Raw genomic sequence first — 25377 nt, 5'->3', positions numbered from 1 at the left:
GCATGGGGACTGACCCTGTGACAGAGCTCAAAGAGGTGACAAGAACATAGATGTTCCTTACAGGGTAGTGCAGCATCCCCAGGACATCCAGGATCCCTCAAGAAACAAAGAAACTAAGGTGAGGTTATTAATCTCCAGTCCAGGGAAGAAGATCCTCCACCAAGATGTGATGAGCCCACAGTGCTCCTGAAAACCTGCAATTAACTCCAAACCCTGAGCATGTCCAGGTACAGTGTTTGATTTAAAATAAAGCAGGCAATATTATACGGTGATCTTTCAAAGTAAGTTCCCATGAAAGTTAAGATACCTTAAAGACAAGCATCTTAGATTTATTTATGCTGATTAAACTTTATTTAAGCTAAACAGGAGTTATCAAATCAGGAAAGCCTGGAGGTTCCAGAAGGGGCTTTCTGGAACACTGACTCATCCAGGCTCAGGAGAGAGACTTTGGCTTTGGGAGTGCTGCCAGCAAGGTCCAAGAGCAGCAACACAGGCAGGGAGAGGAAGCAGGAGGAACCAGCCCCCAGTCATGGAGAGAGTATCCAGCAGTACCCAGGGCAGGGTGAAGGCAGTGTGCGACCCAAGAGCACTGGAGGTGGCCCTATACTGCAGCCAAGGCCACTACAAACACTTGTGGATTCACATGGCTAACCCTGAGTGTATCCAGGGACCAAAGGCTTCATTTGAACAAGAACAGAATCATTCCAGGATGCTCAGTGCACACAAATGTACCAAAGTATGTAACACAAAACACAAGAAGCTAGAGATTAAAGAAAGCCAAGAACAGCAATAACAGAGTTTGAGGGAAATTAGGCTGCCAGAAAGTGTGGGGTTATACAGCTCACAAAGAAGGTGACAATTCACCCAGGGCACCAGAGCAGTTCAGGTAACCCAAGAAAGGATTTTGATATCGAGGGTTTGGTTCAGTGTGACTTTAGTCTGAAACACACTGGAAGTCATTTGACCTGCAGACAGCTGAGAGTGGGGTCGCTGCTTTAACAAAACAAAGCCCACCATCAGATTCAGATGTGCACATTTTTTACTGGGCATCTAATTAGTTGAGTTCTGAGAAATTTCATCCATCACTTGGAATTCTGAAGATTTCAGACTGGAATCTCCTTCTAAAAAGCTGTGGTACAACTCAGTGAAAACAAGATCCAGTGCTGGACTTCTTATCTGGTGCAACTGTGCTTCCCTGTAAGAGCCTGGCAGATCCCAGCTCACTGTGGGTTCCAGTGCCCTCAGATCCCAGCTCTGTTCACTGAGAGCCTGCACTGCTCTTCTGTATTTATAGCAGTTCAGCAGATGGAGTCATGGAAACACCTCAGACCTTCTGGAACAGAGCTGGTTCATATTTAGATGCCATATGCTGTTACCTCTGCTGTTACACAACCACCTGAACCCAGCGCCAGAGCAGGAACCACCCTGCTGCCAACCCTCCCTGGGCAGCAAAGGGACACCTCAGTGGCTCTAGAGATAGTGGCAGCAGCTCATGCTTGATGTTCAGGCTGTGAGAAAGGGCACAGCCCCAGCTCTGCCTGTCTCCTCCCAGCCTGGCTGCTGCTGGACTCACCTACACAACAATGGTCTGCTGAAAAAAAATAACACCCAGGAGCAGTTTTCCTGCACAGCCTCGGGCAGAGTGAGGACTGTCAACAGTGTCACTGGTCACAGAATCATGAACATCCTCAGTGGGAAGGGACCCCTAAGACTCATCAAATCCAGCTCCTGGCCCTGCACAGACACCCCAACAATCCCACCCTGTGCATCCCTGGCAGCGCTGTCCAAACACTCCTGGAGCTCTGGCAGCCTCAGGGCTGGAACCATTCCCTGGGGAGCCTGGGCAGTGCCCAGCACCCTCTGGGGGAAGAACCTTTTCCTGATATCCAACCTAACCCTTCCCTGGCTCAACTCCAGCCGTTCCCTGGCTTCTGTCCCTGTCACAGAGCAGAGATCAGAGCTGCCCCTTAGGAGGAGCTGCAGCCCCACTGAGCTCTGCCCTCAGTCTCCTCTGCTCCAGCTGAACAAGTGACCTCAGCTGCTCCTCCTATGGCTTCACCTCCACACCCTTCACCATCTTCAGGTCCCTCCTTTGGACACCCTCTAATTCCTTTCTATCCCTGTGATATTGTGGTGCCCAGAACTGCCCCCCAGGAATGGAACAGGCCCAAGGGCCAGGCTGAGACCAGGGCTGGGGTCAGCATTCCCACTCATCTCCCAACTCAGAACTGCCCATGATTTTCAGAACTTCCACCTTCAGCTTTGAAAACAACCAGCACTTCAGGAGAAAGCAGCACAAGAACACGTCCTGTGTCAGAAGAAGGGACCCATTGTCAGGGCTCAGAGGGAACACGGCAGTCCCTGAAGGCCAGCACCCCTCAAATACATTTAATACATGTGAGCAATGACTTACTGACTTGCCTGTAGGTATGGAATTAAAAGCCAAGGAAGAAGAGGAAAAAGTAATCTAGATAAATGACTTTATTCCCTGAGGTGACATCCAGTCAGAGCATATCCTTAGCACTGAGCAAGTTTTAACAGAATTGTGAAGAGTGAACAGAGGGGTACATGACTCGTCTGCTCTGAGCTACAAGTCTCTTCACTTCTGCCCTGCCTCTGCGAGGAAGATCTGAGGACAGTTCACTCAGCTGCACTAAATCCATTTGATGTGAGCAGGGGGGCTGGGGGAGCACAGGGATGTCAGGGGAGGATTAGGGCTGCACCCTCAGCCCGTGTCAGCATGAGCACGAGCTTGCTGGCTGGCTCCAGGCATGGGTGCTGCTGCGGGGGAGGGCTCTGAGCTGCATAGTTCTACCCTCTGCAATTATTTTCTTTAAAGTGCTGAAAGTGGAAAATAAAGAGTAGAGCAGCTGAACAGCCTGACAGATTTATCTTCTTCAGGGAAAGAGCACATACACCTGGACAGGCACCTTCTTCTTTAAAAAAAACCAAAAAAAACCTGGGGTGATTGCTATCTGCAATCTTAACATGCTGGGTGGAGAGAAGAAATTCCATGAAAGGTGAGTTAATCCAACCCCTCCCATAGCCAGATGCTCTGAAGTACAGATCTGAACAGCCCATGGGCACAGGGGGATTTAAAGATCTCTGTGGACCAAGATGTGGTGATTTCTTTGTTCTGAAAATTTTCCCTCACTGCAAATTAAACCAATGCAAAGGCTCCCACCGACAGCACGGGTCTGCAGAGAAGGGAACCTCCAGGACTGCTCCAGGAGCCCAGTCCTTGCTCCCCAAAACCATTCCTACCTGTAAGGACATTTCTATCAGCATCAGCAGCTTCTTGATCCCAATCCAGACAGGTTTCCCTTTGACGTTCTGTGCAATCGTGCTGCGCTCCTTGTCTTTGAAGTTACCCAGGAGCTGGGAGGAGAAATAATTTTAAAAAATCAACAACAGGAGACTGAGAGTAGGAATAATGGTACCTACCTCGGGAGAAAGGGAACGGGAAGCTAGAAGCATTTACTAGCTGTGAAGGAAAATTTGTTGTAACGTATCTTAGACAAGGCAAAACAGAAACAAAAAATTCTTTCATTCCCTAATGGTTTTTTCCATAGCCTCCTTTATCCAACAGTTAGTGCTGTGCTCTTATGCTGTACTCCAAGTCTTCTCCAGATCAGGGTCTACAAAGAAACAATGGGTCAAGCCACCTGGAGTTTCCACACCTGCTGCAGGAGTGTCTGTGTCTCTCAGGCTTCAGTGACACCACCACTGGGATAAGTTTGCCAATGGCATCAAAGATTTGCCTGTTCAGTTTATTTTAACAGCTTTCAGTACTCACTACAACTCCCACTAAGGCACAGAATAAGGAGACACTGAAGGCAGGAATTTATATGGAACTTTTAATTCCTCAGCACCAAACCCCTTCAGTTGATGCTGTTGCAATTCACCAGAGCTCAGCACCCTCCAGGCACATTCAGTTTAAGTGTCCCAATTATATTCATTACCCACTTCCATGCACTTGGAATGTTTCAACCCAGACCACAAACCTTTCCCCATACCTATCGTTCTCTAATTTTGCCTTAATTTAATTCATGAAAAAGCAAACTGCAAAGCCCCAGAACCGCTATGTTATGACATGATGTCAAGTGGGATGGTGTTACCAGACACAGCTACTGCAAAATCCCTCATTTCCAGCAAATTTTGAGTATTTGTCATCCTTGAACTTTTCCTCACCTCTAAAGCCTCCATGAGCTGCTCCCCCGTGGCAATGTTGGGAACATGGATGGTGGTGCTGAAGGCATTCAGCATCTCCATCTCCTGCAGGACGTCCTTGCGGCTCGTGGTGCCGATGATCAGGAGCTTGCGGCCCTGCCCAGGCAAGGGAGCAACAGTCAGGAAAGGAAAAACAGGAGAGAACCAGCCTGGGGAATGTTCAGCTAACTACAAATGATAAATGGGAAATGGCCATTGAAAAACCCACTTCAAACAAAATTAATAGGATTAAATCTGGCAGTAACTGAAGTCGCCAACAGCAGCCACAGGAGACCAGGATCAGCTCTTGCAGCCATGCCACCAACAGGGCCCAAGAATTGTGGTGCACAAAGCCCCACCACACTCACAGCTCCTTCTGAACCCATCATTATAAATAGCTGGATCCTCATTAAATTTAAAAGCCTGAGCAAACTCCCACTCCCAAAGCTGAATTACAAATGACTTCTCGGGGGAACAGCCCGTCTTTAGGAATCTGAGGGTACAATGAATTCCCTGCTCCTGCACAGGCAGTTCCAGTGGATTTCCAGCTCTTTTGAGCAGAGGTTGCTGTGAATCCTTGAGTTCCCCCTGCAGCTGTACAGGGCAGTCCCACTCCAGCAGCCTCCAATTCCCAATCCAGAGTGCACAGAGCAACCCCGAGGCAGCCCAGGCAATTAACAGGGCTTTTGAATAACAGAGCAAGTTGTGGAAAATATCAGCTGCAAATGCAAATCCACTGCTGTTTGTTCACCTTGCAGAGCCCTTTCCACTGTTATTCGAATTTCCCTGTGCAGTGTTTGGACACTGCTCAATATTGGCTGATGGAAGGAGCTGCTGCGATTGTCAGGCAGGATCATCAGTCCCTCTCCTGTCCCAGTATACACAGAGCCATGGGCTGGGAGGGGCCTGGCTGGCCAAGAACCCCCCTCTTTTGCTGTACAAGAAGTTTGGCTGAGGCTCCAAGAGTGAAGTGAATGTCCAGTGCCCACCCAGAGGGTGCTGGGCACTGCCCAGGCTCCCCAGGGAATGGGCACGGCCCCGAGGCTGCCAGAGCTCCAGAAGCCTTTGGAAAATGCTCCCAGGCATGCTCAGGGTGGGATTGTTGGGGTATCTGTGCAGGGCCAGGAGCTGGATTTGATGAGTCTTCGGGGTCCCTACCCACTCAGGTTACTCTCTGATTCTGTGCAAGTTCTATTTTTTAATTCCATGACGCAGAACTTCATCATTATAAAAATAAAACAAAACTCTAAAAATTATTCCCAGAATGAATCCTGTAACTGCTTTGCATTCCCTTGACAGAGGATGAAAAGCTATTTAAACACATCTTTGATGCACATCAAGTGCATCTTCCCAGGGTCTGTTCTTCCCCTGCACTTACTGAACACATTCTGCTCCTGCTCCAGGTGTTGGACACTGAGCAAGATCCTGGACTGGGAATAAGCTCAAGAGCTCGCTCCAAGCTTGGTTTTAGTCCAAGAGAGCAAAAGGAAGGAACATGTGGCAGGTGGAACCAGAGCATGTTCCAGGTCACCAGTGCCACACAGGGCTCTGCTGGAGAAACTGGGCTGCCCCTCCTGTGTGAATCCCCATCTGCAGCTCAGGAGGCACCACAGCACCACTCAGCCATCTCTTTGGAAAAGAGAACATGGGGGAAAACAGCCAATTTCTGAACTGAAAATGCTGGGTTAGAACTGCAGTGGAAGCAGTCAATGTGCTGTTTCAGGGATGAGGGTCCAACACTGCCTGCAGGTCACCTGGGGAAGGGTACAGTATCCTCAGGAAGCAGCAACACATTTCATGGTATTTCTGCCCCATTCCACAGGTGCTGCTCCCACCACGTCCTGCACAGCCACAGCTTTGCAACTACACAGGATTCATTTCCTTTTTGATGGTCCAGCAAGGCAAGGAAAATATTACAGCATTTTACAAGTTTGAGCCAAATCAGGAAGATGTGGCTGGCAAAGATGAAAACCCAACATACTCAGTGGAGAGAAAGGGAATGGAGTTTTATCCTCACTCCCACAGGAACTCAGGAAGCCCCATCGGGTGCCCTTTTCATGGAACCGTGGAATCCTGGAATGGTTTGGGTTGGAAGGGACCCTAAAACCATTTTGTTCCACGCCCTGCCATGGACAGGGACACCTCACATGAGAGATTTCCAGCTAAAGCACTGCAGAGACCAAGAGGATTAAGTGATGCTCAGCAGCAGAAAAGCTTTTTGCCTGCACGAAGGCAAAATTCCAGCAGCTTTCCACTATGGAAAGGGTTGGTAAAACAGGTGGAAGCACTGGTGTGGCAGCTGTGTGAGGTGAGTCCCCAGAACATACCTGAATCACACCCTGCTCCTGAGCCCACAGGGGTGGCACAGAGACATCTGCTCCCCAGAACAGGGCTCAGAGGTGCCTTCAGCCTGCTGAGATTCCCCTGGCAGGGCAGCAGAACTGCTCCAGGAGCACTCAGGGGTTATCAGCAGAGCTGACTGGGAACATTTCATCCCAGCTCTGACTGCCTTTGCTTTCATTTGCTCTGTATTTCCTCACCACCCTGTCCTCAGGGAGCTCTTGCTCCTCCCGTGGTGCTGCTGTGGCTGATGTTGCAGATCCTGTAACTCAGCAAAGGGCACAGCCCTGCAAGGAGAATTCCTGCTCACTTAGCCAAGGAATCTTAACCAGCCATACACATGCCAGGCACCTCAAACAGCTTCACTGTTACATGGCTGAGGTACCAGGGCACAGAGGAAGCCAAGGACAGACTCCTGAACAGAACTGAGCCCTCCAAAACATAGAACAACCCCTCCTGCAAGTGCTGTACCACCCAGACCCATCTGCTTCACAAGTGGTTCTCCTAAAAACTTATTTATTACTGTATGGAACTCTCAAAATACTGAACAGCTTGGGCAAGGGGCTGTGTTAATAACAGTTTCCCATGAACTATGAGCATTTTAGAGGGGAAAAACTGCTCAGCAGCACCCAGGCAGTGTCTGTTCCCCAAATATAGCTCCCAGCATGTGTGCAGTGGCTGGCACACTGATCAGGCATCAATCAAGGGGATAACTACCTCACAGTGGCTGCCTGAGGGATGCTTCCCTCATACATTAATGAAGTCTGTGCCTGATTACAATAAAAATGGAATTTAGCTTGGAGTTTCATCAGGAAAGGACACAGGCAGCACAGGAATGTCACAGTGAGGGGAGCTTTACCTCCTGGCACTTCAGGTGTCCACAAGTGATCCTGCTCCCAGCCTTTCCCTCTTAGCTACTGGAGCCCAGATGACACATCCCTCCTCCCAGCAAAGTTGCCCACACTCTGGACTCTTGCAGCAAACATTCCCTAAAGGACCAGTTCAGTGGTGGCAAACCCAGCCAGTGGCACACTGAGGCAGCTGGCCCAAATCCATAGGGGCAGTGGGTGACTGCTGCACACACAGAAAGGGCTCTGAGACCTGTGACCACTGAGGAAAACCACTGGCATGAGTCCCTGTAGGAATTCTGTGGGAACACCAGCTCAATCTCACTCTGTGTGCAACCAATGGGACAGATTTAGAAGGGGAAAAGAGCAAAATAGGATCATCATTCTGCCATGTGAATCCAGGAGTTCCTCCCTGTTTCAAATATAACTTCAAATCCATTATTTCTGAGCTGGGGGTGTTCACCTGGAGAAGGGACGGGTCTGGGGACACCTTAGAGCCCCTTCCAGTGCCTAAAGGGACTCCAGAAGAGCTGGGGAGGGACTGGGGACAGGGAATGGATGCCCACTGCCAAAGGGCAGGGTTAGATGGGATACTGGGATGGAATTCCTCCCTGTGACGGTGGGGAGGCCCTGGCACAGGATGCCCAGAAAAGCTGTGGCTGCCCCTGGATCCCTGGAAGTGTCCCAGGCCAGCCTGGACAGGGCTTGGAGCAACCTTGGACAGTGGAAGGTGTCCCTGCCCACGGCAGGGGGTGGGACTGGATGGGATTTAAGGTCCCTTCCAACCCAAACCATTCCATGTTTCTAAGATTGTGCTTAGTTAGAGAAGTCAGAGAAAGCACTGGAGATGGTCAGGGTTTAGGAAATAACTTCCCTAAAGAGATCCTTGGTAAAAACAGAGATGGTTTATAAAATCATAGGTGGTGTAGAGGACAAGAGGTAGAGACTGCTGCTTGTCATTACAGAAACCGGGGAGCACAAGAAAGAATTATCAAACATCAGATAAACTGCACTAAAGAATGTTTGCTCTTACCAACAGCTCAGCTGGACTCAGGCAAGCACAGTGCTAAGAATGGAAAGGCTTAACAAGGTTGAAAAGCGCCAGGATGAGTTCCCAGAGGGCAGATCCATCAGCAATTTTTAGATATCTCTGTTAAAATCTATTCCCAGGTCCCTGAACCAATGATGTGGTTGGGAGCTCCTCAGAACAGATGGCTACTCCACAAAAGTGCTTCTAATTTTTAACAGCTCCACCCAAAAGATCCTGATTTCTCCCTGCTTTCCTCAGAAGATGCCATGCCTTCAACTCCCTGCCTTTAAACCCGACCCCTGGAAAGCAGCCACAGTGACCCCAGCACTGACAGGGCAGGAGTCCCTTGAGCTCCTCAAACTTTCAGGCAACTCAACAAACAAGTGAGAACCCTCAGGGCAGCACTGTTTGCCCCAGGAATTATGGAGGCAGCAGGAAAAGCCATCAGACTGGAAAAGCTGCCCTCAGCCAGCTCCTCTGCCCTCCAGCCAGCTCCACTGACACACACCAGGGCAGATCCCAGGTTCTGTTCTTGTTACAGGATCCCAGAATGGTCCTGAAAGGGGCCATGGTGCCACTCCCTGCTCCAGCAGGGTCATCCCAGAGCACACAGCACAGGCTTCCATGTACTGCTGAAGGGGTCACATTTGCAGAAAAATTCACTTTTTTCATCCTTAATTTCTACAGCAGCCATGGTGAAGGCAATGTGCCACATGTTCGGCCCACAGAAATTCAGGATTCAAGCCAAATTTCCAAAAATCAGGCATAACATGTGAGTAAATTACCAAGGAAGGAGGAACAGCTTAAGATGATTTGGTGTCAGATGCACAACCAGGGCAGTTCCAGCCCAGTTCTTCCATCAGCAGAGATCAGACACAGGCACAGTCTTAGACCTGGATTCATCCTGTCCATTTTTAGGCAAAGTGCCCCAATTTGGAGCCCAAGACCCCCTGTGCTGACAGGGGGACAGTACAGAGGTGTGTGTCCTGCCCTTCTGCCTTCTAGAAGAGGGGTGATCCCAGAGTTGATCCCTCTGCTGCAGGGATTTTACATGACTGAAGGATGCTCTCATGCACAGAACTGTGGGACTTAAAGAAGCTGCTGGAACCAAGTGAATTTTCCAGGACGGATTCCTCTCCCACAGCTGCCACTTCCCAACAGGCAGCACGGCTCATCTCTGCCCAAGGGGAGCTAGAACATGACACAGTGACAGACTGCTGTGAGCAACTGGAGCCTCAACAGTGAGGGGAGTCTCCAACTACAGAACTTCAGCAAATCCAGCCAGCCCCAGGCAAGGGGAGCCTGAACTCTGCTGGAACCAGGCACTGGTGGCACTGAGGTGCCTCTGTCACCCACCAGCTGCTCTCTGTGCTCAGGACCCTTGTACACATCTTTGTGTTTGGGTCTTGGGAATTCCTCACATGCAAAGGGAGAAACACAATTCTCCAGGTTTGTGCATATAAAGGTAACGTCACCAGTGACTGGAATTGGTCCCAATTCACACCAAGTGACATGGAATCAGGAATGCATCTGGGATTATACCAAACATGGAGATGATTAATCCCCCATAGCTTCCATCAACTGGCAAAAGCCTCCAGTGTCTCAGGGAGAAAAGGGGCTGGGGGCTTTGGGAGCAATGGAAGGGCAGCTCCAGAAGAGGGTGTGCCCTGGAGGGAAGGGGCTGGGGGCTCTGGGAACAGTGAAGGGGCATCCCCAGGAGTGGATGTCCCTTCAAGAAAAAGGGTTGGGGGCTGTGTTTGCAGGAGTGGGTGTCCCTTGGAGGGCACCTTGCTCAGGCAGACATTCCCTGACCTGCCCAGCCCGTGCCCCTCTGGCTCTGCTGGGGACACTGAGGCTCCCTCCCAGCCGATTGTGGGAAGCAGCAGGGAGGCACATGTGAACCTCGGTGGGGCTGGGGAGAGCCTCCAGGCCCAGTGTGACTCTGCATGTAGATGAAGCAGCCCCGGCTCTGGGAGCTGCTGCTGCTCAGTTCTCAGGGAAGTCCTTTTCTCTGCTCGGCTCCCTGCTGAGACAGCCCTTTTCAGCCTTTCCATCCCCCAGTCCCTGCTCCTGCACAACACAGGCAAACTTGATTGAATTAAAGACCCAAGAGAACATGGTTTATTTTCTTCTCTTCAAGGCATTTCAGAAAAGATTTTTAATTGGTTTAAAAAAAAGATGCTGAACAAAATGCAATGGCTTTCAGCCTTCTTGAAGCAGCAGTAACAGATAGCACTATTTAACACTGCTGAGTGGAACCACAAACAGAAGCTGTGACTGGCAATTTAAAGCAAGCTCAGAGAGGTTATTTAAAGTCTAAAGTGTTTACTCTCAAAAGAAAACCAGAACCTTCAAGTGTTTGCCCTTCCCACACCATGTTCCAATAATCCAGCCTCCCTCAGAAGAGCAGAGCCTGGGAGGCAGCTTTTTCTGCACCAATTTAACAGAGACATGCACCTCGATGCATAATTAATAACATTTCATCCCTGAAATGCTTCTCTTCCACACGGAGCCTCCAGTGATTGCAGGGAGCTGCTTGCACATCAAGAATATCCCTGCAAGTGATGTGACACCCCAGTGAATTCCTAATCTGGGCCACAGCAGTGGGAGCGGCCACACTGCATCCACAGGGACAGGACACAGGGAATGGCTTCCACTGCCAGAGGGCAGGAATAGATGGATATTGGAAGGAAATCCTTCCCTGTGAGGGTGGGGAGGCCCTGGAATGGAATTCCCAGAGCAGCAGTGGCTGCCCCTGGATCCCTGGAAGTGTCCCAGGCCAGGCTGGACAGGGACTGGAGCAGCCTGGGACAGTGGAAGGGGTCCCTGACCATGGCAGGGGGTGGGATGAGATGGGCTGTAAGATCCCTCCCAACCCAATCCATTCCATGAAATCAGATCAGTATTTCAGGACTCCCTCATGAGCGAAACACTGAAGCAAAGGGGAACAGGTATTGCCTCCCCAGCATCCTGCCAAGAATTTCTCTCAGCATAGGGATGTCCCAGAACATACCATTTTTACAAGGAATGATGCTAAACCATGATCCCAGTCCCACAAAAATCCATGGTGCTTTGACCCCATGCAGGTCAGTACCACTGATGCTGCTCATGCACTCAGAGCCTGTATCTGCACCTCAAATTACAGCAACCCCCCGAGATCAGCCACTCCTTGCAAAGAAACTGCTCCTCAAGGGAACTTGGAATCTCAGAAGGAACTTGGAAGGTATTGATTAACCCTCAGGATTATCCCTGTAATGGGTTCCTCACTTGAGTTCAAAATCCCCGAAGAGTCTCTGTGCCCAAATCCAACCCTTTTCACAGTAAACTGCCACAGCAGAAAAGGCCTTTTCCTGCACAACTCTATTTCTTACACACAGCTTTGGGTTTTTAAACCCAAGATCCCCATGCCCAAGATCCCCATGATGCATAAGGCATCACCCACATGCCATGGCTATCCCAAGGAGCTCACTACAAACACACCAGGAAGAGCCCTATCCCCAAAACTATCACAGCAGGGCAGCCCAAAGGGCCCAGCTCACCCCCTGTCCAACACTAGACACTTAGAAAAACAAGAGAAAAAGCCCCACATGATCAATCAACCAGTGACATTTCCTCAGCAAACTCACTCTCTACCCTCCAACAATTTATGGCTTAAGTCACCATAATATTGGCTGTCAAGGCAGAGTCTCCCAGCCCCCAGGGCATTTCAAACCCTGCTAAGCACAAATCTCTGCAACAAGCACGAACTTGGCAAATATCTGTGAGCTCCAGCCCATGTCCTGCTCTTGGGAGCCCCAGGTGCCACCCAAAGGGCAGCCCAGCAGCAGCACACATTCAGGATGCAATTGGCAAATGGACAATTTAATACCTGAAGTTCCTTTGAAAACTGAACCAAATCAAGTTCTGTTTTCCCTAGTGATTTATGGAACAACCATGTCCTGGCACTGTGCAGCAGCCTGCAATAGGCCAGTAACTGCAGGAGTGATGTGACCAGGAATAGCTGTGCTGCTCCACACAGGCAGCTGCTCTGTTCCAAGCATGTGATAAAACTTGGATGCTGTTGTGTTACAGACTTCACGTGGCCTAGAAAGCTCACTGGGAAAATCTTTGTTCTCCCAAGCTGACAGTCACACAGGGAACTCAGGGCCTGTGGCATTACAATTTAGTTCAAAGTCCTGGATTTGAAAGGTCTTTTCACCAAACTCTCTAATGAAAACAACACTCACACACACAGTCCTGTGCCAGGATATTAGACATGACAAAAAAACTGACTTCACCCAGACTGTGCTTCTCTGCTTTTTCCTGACACCAACTTTCAAGGTGTTCCTGTTATGATGTTATTTATTCATGCAGATACTCTCACACACAGAGCAGAAATGCAGTGAAGGACAGGAAAATGGCAAACAAGAAAGGAATCCCTGCCTGCCTGTCTCACCCAGCACGAGCTGCAGAACCCTCGGCACTTGTAATGTTCTTAAATCTCATCGAGCCACAAAGAGCAAACAGACAGGATCAGCACAAGAGACAAGATCTTAAGCTTCCCTCAGTCATTGTAATTAACACCTGATCATTTTGAGTTCCAAAAAAATTAAACCCTTGACAACCACAATCACAGTTTACACAGAAATTAATTTATAAACAGGGAGGGAGCACGTGGCTGAGCCAGGGGTGGATCTGGCATGAACAGCTCCTCAGAGGACAGGCAGCTGCCACAATTCAGCTTTACATGGTGAAGGTTAAACTGGTTTCCTCAGTCAGTATTTTTAGGAGTAACTGCAGAAGATTCAGCTCCCAGTAATTAGATATTTCAAGCTGAATCCCTTGTGGTTATCCTAGACATGTCCAAGAGCAGCAGGCTGGGATTACTGTGGCTGACTCAGACAAAAGCATTTAACACCACTGGCAGCTCTCAGGCAGACACACAGCTCCCACTGTCCCAATTCCTGCAGGAACAGGCATCCCTGCCTTACCTGAGGGGGGGCTTTCTTCAGCAGCACCAGAAGGGCTTGCAAGACCAGATTGGAGAACCGAGGTCCAATTGGGACATAGTCTGAAAGGGAAAATGCATTTTGATGGCCATGGAGCAGATACAAATTAAAGTCAATTCATTGTATCAAAACCAGTTGAATGCTCCTGAAGTAAATGGTTCCAGATAATTTCCAGTTTGCCACGATTCATTGCAAATACATCAATATTTCTGCAGCAGCCAGCACAGCTCTCCTTCCTCCTGACTCACCTAAAAGTCGCTCAATGTCATCCACAACAACACAGCTGAGCTGGGACTTGTAGGCATCATCAAAGATCTGAAAAACAGTGAAATATCTCAGGGTTAAACCTCAGCCACAGGACTATGACAGCCACAGCTGCTATGTGGATTCAGCTGAACACAGCAGCACTGAGAGGAATAATCTGAGAATGAAACACATAGGTAATGAGAGATCAGCCTCCCTGCAGGCAATAAAACACTGCCATCTCCACAAATTCAGTTTATTTGTTATTTACCTCCCACCCTTGGCAACAAGCAGCTGCCCTGAGGTTCACTGTAAGACAGGGAGTAACCAGCACCATTCCTCTGCTTTTGGAGCTGGGGCAACACTGATAATATAACACACACACAGAGAACTTCCCCAAGTGTAACACATCTGTGAAGCTTTTCTCCTCAAGCTGGATATTGGGTACCCTGCAGGGAGAAGGGACTGACTGAGATGTGGATCTCGGCCCCAGCCACCCTTCCTGGAGCAGCACAGAGTGTCCTGCACAGCTCTGGGTGTGAGCAGGAGGCAGCACTAAGGACAGCAGTGCTGCTACTGCCCTGCCTCCAGCAAACCCCGATTCCAGCGAGTCCAAAAGGCTCCTTTTGGAATCTAAGACACAAACTGGACCCCCAGTTACAAGCACATTGCTTCTCCCAGGCACCTTCCTTCCCTTAGAAACTCTACAACCCTGCACCAATGTGATCAAGTAATATTCACCTCACATGCTCCATCCAGTACCATTCATCTGAGGGGTAAGTGCTGGGCTGCTCCAGGAAATGAAAATGTCCAACTTGCTCACATTCCCCAGCTCCCCAGGTTGTTAAGGCTCTTGTTTAACTAAAGACCCCACCTCAGAACAGGTCCTATGCAGGATCTGCAAGGATCTTCTCCCCAAGTGCAACCCTAAGTCCTTCCTGCCTCCTCCTTCACTCAGCAGAGCTCCAGAGCTCAGGCAGAGCTCCAGACCTGCTCATCCCAGATGTGTTGATGCATTCTGCTGCACTGTTTGCCAGGATTACAAACCAGAACACAGCCTTGAAACCTTCCCTGAGTCACTCAGTGCCACAAAAACACTCTGACAAGAGTCTGGAATGACAGCACAGGAGGGAATGACTTCCCACTGCCAGACAACAGGGTTAGATGGGATATTGGGAAGGAATTGCTCCCTGGGAGGGTGGGGAGGCCCTGGCACAGGGTGGCCAGAGCAGCAGTGGCTGCCCCTGGATCCCTGGAAGTGTCCAAGGCCAGGCTGGACAGGGACTGGAGCAACCTGGGATGGTGGAAGGTGTCCCTGCCATGGCAGGGGTGGCACTGGATGGGCTTCAAGGTCCCTCCCAAACCAATCCATTCTACAATTCTGTGATACATTCAACTTTATAAATAAATACATAGAGGATTTCCAGACATAGAGAGAGCAGAACACCATCCCAAAGGTAATTCACCTTTCCCTCCATGACAGAACCTATAACAGGGCTGTCACCAGACACAGGGGAGGACATACACATACCTTCTTCATGGCCTGGCACTTGGCTGTTTCAGAAAACCCAATCATCTTATCAGGAGAACAGATCTTAATAAAGGGGAAGTTGGATTCTTCTGCTATTTTTGCTGCTAAAGCAGTCTTCCCACTGTGTGGGGGGCCTGAAGCAAAGGAATAAACAAGGAATAAACATGGGAGAAAACAGCTCTGACAGTGCTCAGTGTGGATGATACTTAGGGTATGTTTAGAATTCCATCCAGAGACATCTGCAATGTGAAATGAGCATTTTTTCCAGCTTGCAGAAGGAGCACACTAACTCCTGGTGCAACCCAATCCTCCACATGAAGGCAATTCATGGAACTACTTGAGCATATGCAGAATGATTTGCCATGACACAGAGGAGGACATTACACTTTCTGCAGGAGCAGCCATGGCACCAAAATGTGTGAGTTTGTGTTTTGGATCAATTTCTTGAGCTTATGTTCTGTCTCAGCATGATCTCTGCTGGCATTTTAGCAAACAAGTCAGCAGGAACACCAGGGAAACATTGGCAAAGACAATTTGTTATTTGTCTGAATTCACATCAGGATAATTCATAGACCAAAGACACACCTGAATTCATGCACCCAACATGAATCAGTTTGTAGGGACAGAAGAAATTGTTGAGCACTAACACAAAGAATTACTCAGGGTTAACTCCAAAGCTACAGACCACAAACAACAGTGGTAACCCATCTGTTAAGACTTTGGGAAAGAAAAAAGGGAAGAGATAAATAAGAAATTTTACCCCCGTATAATAAATTCTCCTCCAAAACCTGCAACACAGATACTGGAACCAGTTTCCAATATCTGGAAATTGTCCTTAGTAACAGTCTGGATAGAAGGAAATCCACCTTTAACTGACAGAGACACTTAAATGTGGCTGTTTGAAGTCAGCTAATTGCACTGATGAGCTCTCCAGTGACTTCAAAGAGAATTTAGACAACTGACTCAGCTAGAGACATCTCCACTGTATACCAGCCAAATTCAGGTTATTAGTTGAGTAAATTTTGGTTACACTGGGTACGTTCCCTTCTCCCCAGCACAGGATTTCCTCTGGCTGAGGAGACAGTTTTAATATCCAAAACAATTTCACCCAATCAAACTGAAAGAGCCCAATTCCATTTCTCCCCCCAAGGTGCTTGCTGCAGTGCAGGATGTCAGAGGTGAGCAGGTGGGCAGCTGGCAGGAGCAGTTTGCAGAGGGCATTCCCCAGGTGTTTTCCCTCAGCTGTACCTTCCAGCAGGACGCTGACCAGGGGAGTGCGGTCACTGTTCTTGGTCTGCTGGACCAGCAGCTCCCCATCATCCAACACCCTCGTTACTGGGTCCCCCCACTTAATGATCCCATTCATGATGTAGCTGGCATAGTCTTCCTGGTTGGTTCCAAATGCCTGTAGAAGAGAGGGAACATTTCTTTTAGCAAAAAAAAATTCATCCCATCAGAAAAACCATGAAACAATTAAAACAAAAATGACCAGGAGCAAGTCTCAGGAAGATGCTGAAGTGAGACAGTCTCAGCCCCTGGTGACTCACAGCATTCCAGCTCAGAGGGCTGAACATAGGTGGGGACCAGGCACGTCCAGAAACATCTTTTCATACGCCCTCACAACCAATTCTAGTCAGTGCAAGTTGCCACTGGGTTCTGACTCCACACTGTGTGGAGACAATTCTCAGAAATGAGGTTTAAAACTCCTCCTACAGCCCAGGGTAAAGCTATCACCCATGAATTGAAATGGCCTAAAAGGGTAATCTGTGACAAGGAGAAAAAAACCTTCAGCTGTTCTTTATCTGTTGTAGTTCTCTTTACAACTCTCTGGGCAGCAACAGGCACAGAGAGAGCTCAGAGCTCCCCAATTCCAGAGCACAGGACATGTCAGCCCATGGGGCACCACTGCTGTGTGACCCCAAAGGAAGCTGCTCCCTCCCATCACTGACTGTCCCTGCAGTCCCACAGTGCCCACGTACTGGTTTGATATCATTCTCCAAGGACGCAAAGAAGTCTCCTCTGGTCACACGCAGGCTCTCTGCCTTCTCCATGTCCACCTCCACTTTGTTGCTGGCCTAGAAAGGCAATAAAGGACATTGAGGTCCAGCAGCACCACCCAGCTCCCCTCCACAGCCCCAGCCCCATGGCTGGTCTGGGTCAGCAAGAAAAATGGTTCTGTCAGGGATTTGCTGGGTAGCCCTGGAGCCATCCCCACCTCCAAGAGCCATGGCCACACCCCAGCCCCACAGAGCCATTCAGGGCAGCTGTCCCACCCCACTGGGTGATGCTGAAGTGCAGAGGATGTCTGTGACCCCCATTTCAGAGAAGCCACCCCAGCTAAGAACAGGACTGAAGCTCTGGTCCATCCTTGCTGCTGGAGTCAGCGAGGCTCAGACTGGTGCCAGTGTGGGACTGACCTCAGCCCAGTTCAAACTTCCAGAACTTACTGGGATTGCAGAGGTACCCTTTGGAGCTGGGAACTAAGACAAATAAACTATGTTTAACTCCCAGAGAAGTGTCCCAGACATTCTCCTCCACTAGGGACCTGCAAGAACAGAGTGCACCTGAGCATGGGAAGGAAAAATAGCAATAAAAATGACATGGGGCTTGTCTTGAAGAGCAGAAAATGCAGCCCCTGAACAGCAGCCACAGGACCCCAGCCTGGCCAACCCTCCTGTGCCAGACACACAGCCAGAGGATGGCTGAAATAAGAGAGTCCCTTCTCCCAAAAACACCACCAAGCACAAACACAGGGTGCCAAATAAACAGCCGAGGAGTTCTTCAGTACAGGTGATCACTTTTCTGCTTTGCAGAGGGAGGTGAAGGTACCTGAAATACTGACTGAAGTTGTGTGTACACTTAAAACCATGGGGGGCTCTTACCTCCCCAGCCTTTAATGAGTTCATGTTTTAATTTTTCTCACACACACTTTGAGAGACAATCACAAAAGTTTAAATGATTCAGGAGACAATGCCCCTTCATTTTCCATTTATGTTCTTGCTTCTTACAGGTGCTTCTGAAAACTAGGTCAGGCCTATGATGTATATTTTAAATTTTCAGTACTTGTAGGAAAGAATAAAGTACTTTACTGCATCATTTAACTAAAAGCAACTTCAGAATAAAGAATATTACCCAAAATTACTGTGTCAAAGTGTTTGAAAAGCAAAACAACACGTGGCCACTTCCCATGTGGAAAACACGTCCATATATTACTGAGATGTGGATCACAAACCACCTCAGAGGAGGGGACTGTTCTTTCACATTTGCACATTCCATCTCCCCTTTTCCCACGTGATTTCTTGGCACTACAGAGAATAGATCAAAACACCAACGCTCCCCAAACTCACCCAAAACTCAAGCACTGAAAAAATGTCAACTATAAGCAAAATTAATTATTTAAGGAAAAGGTTTTGCCTGCAAAAGGAAGAATCCAGAAGTGCTGATTTTTTTTTTTTTTTTTTGGAGACAGAGCACAAGAAAATGAGAAAGTGATGATGTTTGTGGGATTTTTGCTATATGAAACAACTTGTCAAGTATTATGGTTATACAAGAACTAATTAGCAGGAAAAGTAATTTTTCCTTTAGAAAGAGCACTCCCAGGAGATAAAAATGTCTAAGCAGCAAATGATTCCTCACTTAAATGAAAGTGTGATTTGTTCTCCTCTATCTTAGAGACTGAGCAGATTTTTACTGAACAACAGCCCTGTGCTGTGGGATTGATGTCCAGGGCTTTTCCCTGCAGGAGCTGCCCCCAGTCCTGGCCAGGGGAGCAGGGGCTGTGCCTCAGGCTCCTTCCTCACCACCTCATCATCTCATATTTCAACACCACTGAATACTGAGCTTTGCATCTGCCTTCACACCCCTGATATTTCATGGCCCTGAACTCTCTCCTGAAGACACACTGACCTCCCCCCCCCCCCCAAACAGTGGGAGTGGGGAGACAGGGAAGTGTTCCCAGAGAACAGAGGGAGCTGGGAAGGTTGCATGAGTCAGGGGATGTGGGGTGATCACCATGTCAGCACTTATTTGCAATGGAAGACTTTGTACAAAGCCCTCTGAATCCAACCAAGACTTGGAGCAAAGGATGCCCTCCAAGGCTGAACACTTCTCCACACAAAGCACATCTCTGCTATTCTGGTTCTGGCATTAGGAAATAGTGAACAGCCATCCCCATTCCCTGATCCCAGCGCTCTCACACTCTCCATAACTCTTCACCATGCTTTCTTCAGGCTGAGGAATCCTAGTTTAATCATTTTTCCACAGAAAACCCTCCTGAACCTCTGACTCCCTGCTGCCATTCCATACTCTGGTTCTAGCACGATCCAAGTCCACCAGGGATTTTATCCATGATGAAATCACAGCCCCACTTTTGCTGTTCACCTCTCCTGGGAAATTCTAACCTTGTTATTTTGCTATTTTCACTGACAGTGACTGAGCTTTCCAGAGCTTCTGGGATTTCCAGACCATTTCAGCTCCAAGAACTTGACCCCAGGTGATGGCCAGGTCAGTCCCCATCCCTGCCTCCACCTGTTGAAGTCTCTCTCTCAGTGGACTCCTAAAATTCACTGGCATCTTGTGCAGTGACATTTCAAATACCCCCAGGAGATCTCCACTGGTGACCTTTGTCTTTATGCCCCTAAGCCAGCTCTGAGATTGTAACCTCCCCCTCCTTACAGAACATTTAGGAACACACTGAGCTGCACAGGCACCAGCAGAGCCTCCCCATAAATGGCTGTTCAGCTCCCAACTTGTCTCCTGGGTCCAATGCATGAACTGTGCTGAAGACTTTCAGTTTTTAGCAAAACATCCTCAAAAACCACCCCTTCCACCCCACCAAGCTGGGCAAGAGGCACTTGGAGGGCAGGAGAGGGAACAGGGAATTCAGAATGAAGGAAATGCACAGAGTAAAGGTGATGCCCACATGAATTTCATCTCCTAAGCATGCTGATAGGTCACTTTCCATTTGGAAGCAAACATTCAATATTCCAATTGTAATTATTTTCCCTTTTTTTCCCCAGTAGATGATAGGACTGACCTTAATGTGTCTGTTCATGGCAGTGGACTGAGCAGCTCGAACCAAACCTTCCAGCTCAGCACCACTGAAGTTTTTGGTCTCTACTGCCAGCTCTGCAATGTCCACATCCTCAGCCAGCAGCTGGTGCTCCCTCATCCTCACCGTGTGGATGTGGAGGATCTGGAATCTGCCCTTCTCATCTGGCAGGCCTGGGATGGGGAACAGAACACATCCAAAGACCTGAGCACAGCACAGCAAATCCGTGTCCCTCTCCTCAGCATCCCTCCCTTCCAAGGCCCCTTCTCACCACAAGCATCTTGCACTTACAACGTGGAGATTTGATGATGTTTCTCACTGAGAACATTCAATTACTTTAACTGGCAAACTGAGCAGTGGCACCACCAAACCAGACAAAAAAGCACAAGGTTGAGTTTCTTTCCTCAGGGTTCCTCCAATCTGCTCTCAGATTTCCACACCAGGAATTTGGTCAGTCCCCTGGCATCCCTCCCACTAATCCAGCTCTCACCTTGCAATTATCATGGAATGGTTTGGGTTGAAGGGACTTTAAAGCCCATCCAGTGCCACCCCTGCCATGGGCAGGGACACCTTCCACCGTCCCAGGTGGCTCCAAGGCCTGCCCAGCCTGGCCTTGGACACTGCCAGGGATCCAGGGGCAGCCACTGCTGCTCTGGGCATCCTGTACCAGGGCCTGCCCACTCTTTCTGTAATAGATTTCTTCCTCATAGCCCATCTGACCCTGTCCTCTGTCCATTAAAAGTCTCTGCTCCTTGCCCTGTCACTACAGGACCTGGTAAAATCCGTTCTGCTCCTCTACCCCTGAGTGCCTTTTCCCAGGAGGTCACAGCCACTAATTACTGAATCAATTGAAAGTTTACTCTCCCAAAATCCAGAGTCTTGACTTCCCTCTTCATAAGGCCCATGTCATTCCTATAAAATGCTCCTTTTCATCAGCTGAGGTGATAATTTCCCAGCCTGCACCATAGCAAGTCCCTCCTGCAGCACACAATGAGGGATATAGAAGATGCTTCTCTTAGAAATGTAACCTGTCAGTCTGGCATATCACTCTGAGCCCCACCATGCTCAGTCCCTCCCAGCCTGCCTCCCCAGCCTCTGTTCCAAGGATCTGGTATTTGCACTGACTAGTGTTTGTGCTGAGGAGATGTGAAAAGACATTTTACAACGTGCACAATTCCCAGGAGCATTCAGTCCTTGTCACCTGATTGTTTATTCCAGGATCACTGAGCTTTTCACCAGTCCCAGGCTGTTCTCCACCCCATGTTTCTTCAGTGAATTGTTACCTCAGCACTGAACCCCCAGGCCAGTCAGCCCTTTAGGCTCCACCATCATCATCACTGACCAAATTCTGATCTCAAATACTAAGTCAGTGACCACTTCTCATATATGTAAGATGATCTGGGCTTATTTTCTTAATAAAGCCTACATGATCAGATATTCCCTAATTTACCCCACACCAGGGTGACATGTGCACAGTTACAAAAGTCCCTTTCCAGTTACTGACTGACAGCTGCTTTTCCAGTTGCCAGATGAAATGGAAAACCAAGTTCTTGGCCCACTTTTAGTTCATCCACAGCTCTTGTCTGGCCTTCCTGAAATTTCCACCCAGGGATGACTTAGTACCATTCCTTTCCTTCACACAAGAGATTCAGGGTCTTGCCTGCCCATCCCTGCCTACTCTGCTAGGCAGAAGCTGAGATCAGGTTTATCAGTAGGGATAAAGTAGTATTTTATTGGTCTGATTTAATTTATATTCTGGAGGGAGCTGCAGGGAGCTCAGCACCCGAGCCATCCTGGGGATTGTTCACATTATGATCTGTATTTGCTTTGCTGCTGTAGGTTCATGGAGTTGAGGAACTGGGATCTGCAGTGTGCTTACCAATCTCCATCTTCACCTCCAGCCTCCCAGGCCTCAGCAGGGCCTCATCAATCAGGTCAGGTCTGTTGGTCATTCCTAAAGTCAAAGTTAAAAACAAAACTGTTATCTGAGTTTCCTGAGTGGGTTTCCAGCTCCTGGTACAGCCCACAGAGCTAGGGAGATACCCAGAGAGTCCCAAGAAAACAGACAGAAGGCACTCATCTTCTGGAATGCTGGGAAATGCCCTGAGGGACAGTCAGGGCAACAGGGATCAAACCTGAGCTTGTGGCAGTATCTACCTGTCCTTGTGGAGCACCTGCAGGGCTCCTGCAGCAGGACAAGCACAGCTGGAGCAGCCCCACACCCCCACAGGCTGATCCATCAATTCTATCAGTCCTTGCAGGTTTCCCTAAACTGTGAAACCCTCCTTATCAAAAACTAAAGAAGGGAATTGCTGAAAGCAGCAATATCTGCCAAGCACAGCAGCACCTCCCTTTAAACCTGCTGCTGATGCTGCTCCAGCAGCAGCCATGGTACCTCATCTGACCTGCAGTGAGCAAACACCAGCAGTTCACCCAGCCCTCAGGACAGAGTAAGGCACCCCACGTACCAATGACCAGGATGTTGTTGAGCTGCTCCACACCATCGATTTTGGAGAGCAGCTGGTTCACCACGGTGTCATGCACACCAGTGCTGCCAGCCATGCTGCCCCTCTGCTTGCAGATGGCATCAATCTCATCAAAAATGATGATGTGCACCCCACTGTTGGCTCCAAGCTGTGGGAAAGAGGACGTGTCAGGAATGTCACCAGTCTGATTGCTGAGAGCAATCCAAAATCAACAGCGACCTTGCACCAAGCTCAGCCACACAGACACAGCACTGAAACTCCCTGTGTGCTCAGTATCACACACACACATTGTGTCTGTGTCTGTCTGTGTGTGTCACCCCTGGATGGGGAACATCCTGCCCATCTCCAGACCAAGGGGCTCAGGGGGCTCTCCCCAACTTACAACTTTGCAAGGAAGAGCACAAGGCTGAGCAAACCAAGCAAAGGCCAAAGCTGGAACACACAGCTCAAAGGCTCCCAGCACTCAGTACTGGGGAAGGGACAGGTACCAGGGACAGGGAACAAGGCTTGTCTGTGGAGGGAGGGAGGGATGCACCAGGGTGGGAACACCCAGGCTGGACTGAAGTTAGTAAATACACAGCTTGCCAGAGAATCTTTATTGATAACATTTTGAAGGAGCCCAGGTTCTCCGTGCCAGTCAGACCCAGAACTGCCATTTCCAGGTTCACTCAGGGGTGAGGCAGTTGCAGCTGGTTAAGAGAACAGGATACTTTTTGTGACTGCATTATGAAGCTTTTCCCTTCAAATTCCACCTCTTAAACATCTTTTGTAGCCAGTGCAGACCATGTTATCACTGGGTGAATGTGCTGGCCCTGGCAATCTGCCCCAGACACAGGCAACACAATGCCAACCTTTTGGAGACCTTTTTAATCTCTCAGCTGTCATCAGGCCCAGCCCCTGCAGCCAATATCTAGTGGTATTTTAACAGGTGTGTTATTGCCAAGGGAAAGCAGCTCCCAGAGATACTGCAACCACCAGAGAGCAGGAGATTGCTCACGTGGGTCTGTATTACCACACAGAGCTGATTGACTGACTAATAAACCTCTTGCTGAAGAAATGAAATTATTTCAAGTCACCACCAAAATCTGCGTCTTGTGAGCTGAATAAAATTAAGGGATCATTTGCTAATGACTTCTGAAAAGACTTCCCTGTATTTAACTGTGACTAGCCTGACATTTGATTTTCTTTACCAGAAAATTTATCAAGATCAAGTGATCCACAGCAAAGAAAAATTACCATAGCACACATGAAAGGATTACTTACACCCTGAAACTAAAGACTGGGGTTTTGAAAGCCAGCTAAAGCAATGGATTAAAAAACATCACTAGAAAAAACAGAATCTTTATCTCCACTTCTAGTTTCAAGACATTATTCTCATCTATTAGTTTTCTGCTGAGAAAAATTAACCGTGTATTGATTATAACACTTCAAGTGCTGTAACACACCAATATGACTGCAACCTAAAAACTCGAAACTCCAAAAGCTTATGTGCCAGCTTAATTTAGTAAGAAAAACCCGAACAGATTCAATTATGTCTCTCCCACAAAAAAACCCCAATCAAACAAACAAACAAAGAAAAACTAAAAACAGACAAACATTTATACAGTGTGAGTTCTGAGTTGTAAGGACTTCTGGAGCAGGTGACAGCACATGAAAGCAAGCAGGATGGGCACTGCTGTATTACTCCCAAATAACTGTGCATGGAATCTCAACACACTGTCCCTGTCTGCAGAGCTGGCTGGAGCCCAGCTGCCTTTCCAGTTTCCAAGACTGTTTTCACAACTGATAGTGTGTGAGCCTGCACAGCACCAATACTCACCAGGAATAACCATAACCCCAAGCCAAGCAGTGACTCTGCCTTTAAGAGAAGCAGTAATTTGCAGATTCCAGACCCCTCCTGGTCTCTCGCGGGCACATTCCCACCACTCCCATTGCTGTGTGTCCTCACCCTCCTCTGCTCCTCCTCTGCATCAGCAAACAGCTTCCGGATGTTGGCCTCGGACTCCCCCACGTATTTGTTGAGGATTTCAGGCCCGTTGACCACCTTTGGCTCCCTGGCATTGAGCATCTTCCCGATCTGCCGCGCCATCAGCGTCTTCCCACAGCCCGGGGGCCCGTACAGGAGGATGCCCTTCACGTGCTTGCAGCCTGCAAGGACAGGGAACAGGATGAGAGAGGATGGGGACAGAGCACTGAGGGAGGCACTTCTCCAGGGAGCTAGCAGAGGTGGGCCTGAGCTCTGCTCAGTGCCTCTGTCCCAGAAATTCAAACACAGGTTGGATCAGCGTCATCCCAAGGATGTGCCAAGGAACGACCTCCAGAACAACTCAAGTGTTCTCCATCCACCAGCCACACCGAGCTGTAACTCCTGGTCAGGAACACGCAGCACCAGAGATCCCTTGGGAAAGGTGGGAATAACAATTCTCACCAAGAGGAGGTCCTAGGGATGCTGCTCATTCCCAGGCAGAGAGGGGCTGCAGATACTTTATTTTACATCCTGCACAGCAAGCAAGGCAGACACAGGTCAGACACACTCATCTGATTCTTGAAAGAGAAAATGAGAAATTTTGTGTGATAACACCAGACTTTTTACTCCTGTACTGGGCTTTGGTGAGTCTCATATCACATATCCAGTTCTGGCTGCAAGTTTAT

The 25377-nt window shown here is 48.8% G+C and overlaps 1 protein-coding gene across 3 annotated transcripts in view; it reads right to left on the bottom strand.

Annotated features, from left to right (window-relative positions):
- NSF (N-ethylmaleimide sensitive factor, vesicle fusing ATPase) overlaps positions 1–25377 on the bottom strand; it is a 73855-nt gene that overhangs the window by 5641 nt on the left and 42837 nt on the right. For 2 of the 3 annotated variants that reach the window (XM_062508005.1, XM_062508004.1), the window contains exons 9-19: positions 24674–24873; positions 22708–22873; positions 22119–22193; positions 20225–20412; positions 17169–17264; positions 16438–16594; positions 15190–15323; positions 13664–13730; positions 13398–13477; positions 4192–4326; positions 3265–3378 (exon numbers count right to left, since the gene is read on the bottom strand). In XM_062508005.1, the coding sequence (XP_062363989.1) occupies positions 3265–3378; positions 4192–4326; positions 13398–13477; positions 13664–13730; positions 15190–15323; positions 16438–16594; positions 17169–17264; positions 20225–20412; positions 22119–22193; positions 22708–22873; positions 24674–24873 (1412 nt within the window). Of the gene's footprint in view, positions 1–2514; positions 3379–4191; positions 4327–13397; positions 13478–13663; positions 13731–15189; positions 15324–16437; positions 16595–17168; positions 17265–20224; positions 20413–22118; positions 22194–22707; positions 22874–24673; positions 24874–25377 lie in introns of those variants that run through there. The other variant, XM_062508003.1, reaches the window with a different exon arrangement.

The sequence above is a fragment of the Cinclus cinclus genome, chromosome 24 (assembly GCF_963662255.1).
Source record: "Cinclus cinclus chromosome 24, bCinCin1.1, whole genome shotgun sequence".
NCBI classification, from domain to species: domain Eukaryota; kingdom Metazoa; phylum Chordata; class Aves; order Passeriformes; family Cinclidae; genus Cinclus; species Cinclus cinclus.
This window is presented reverse-complemented; position numbering and strand designations above follow the sequence as displayed.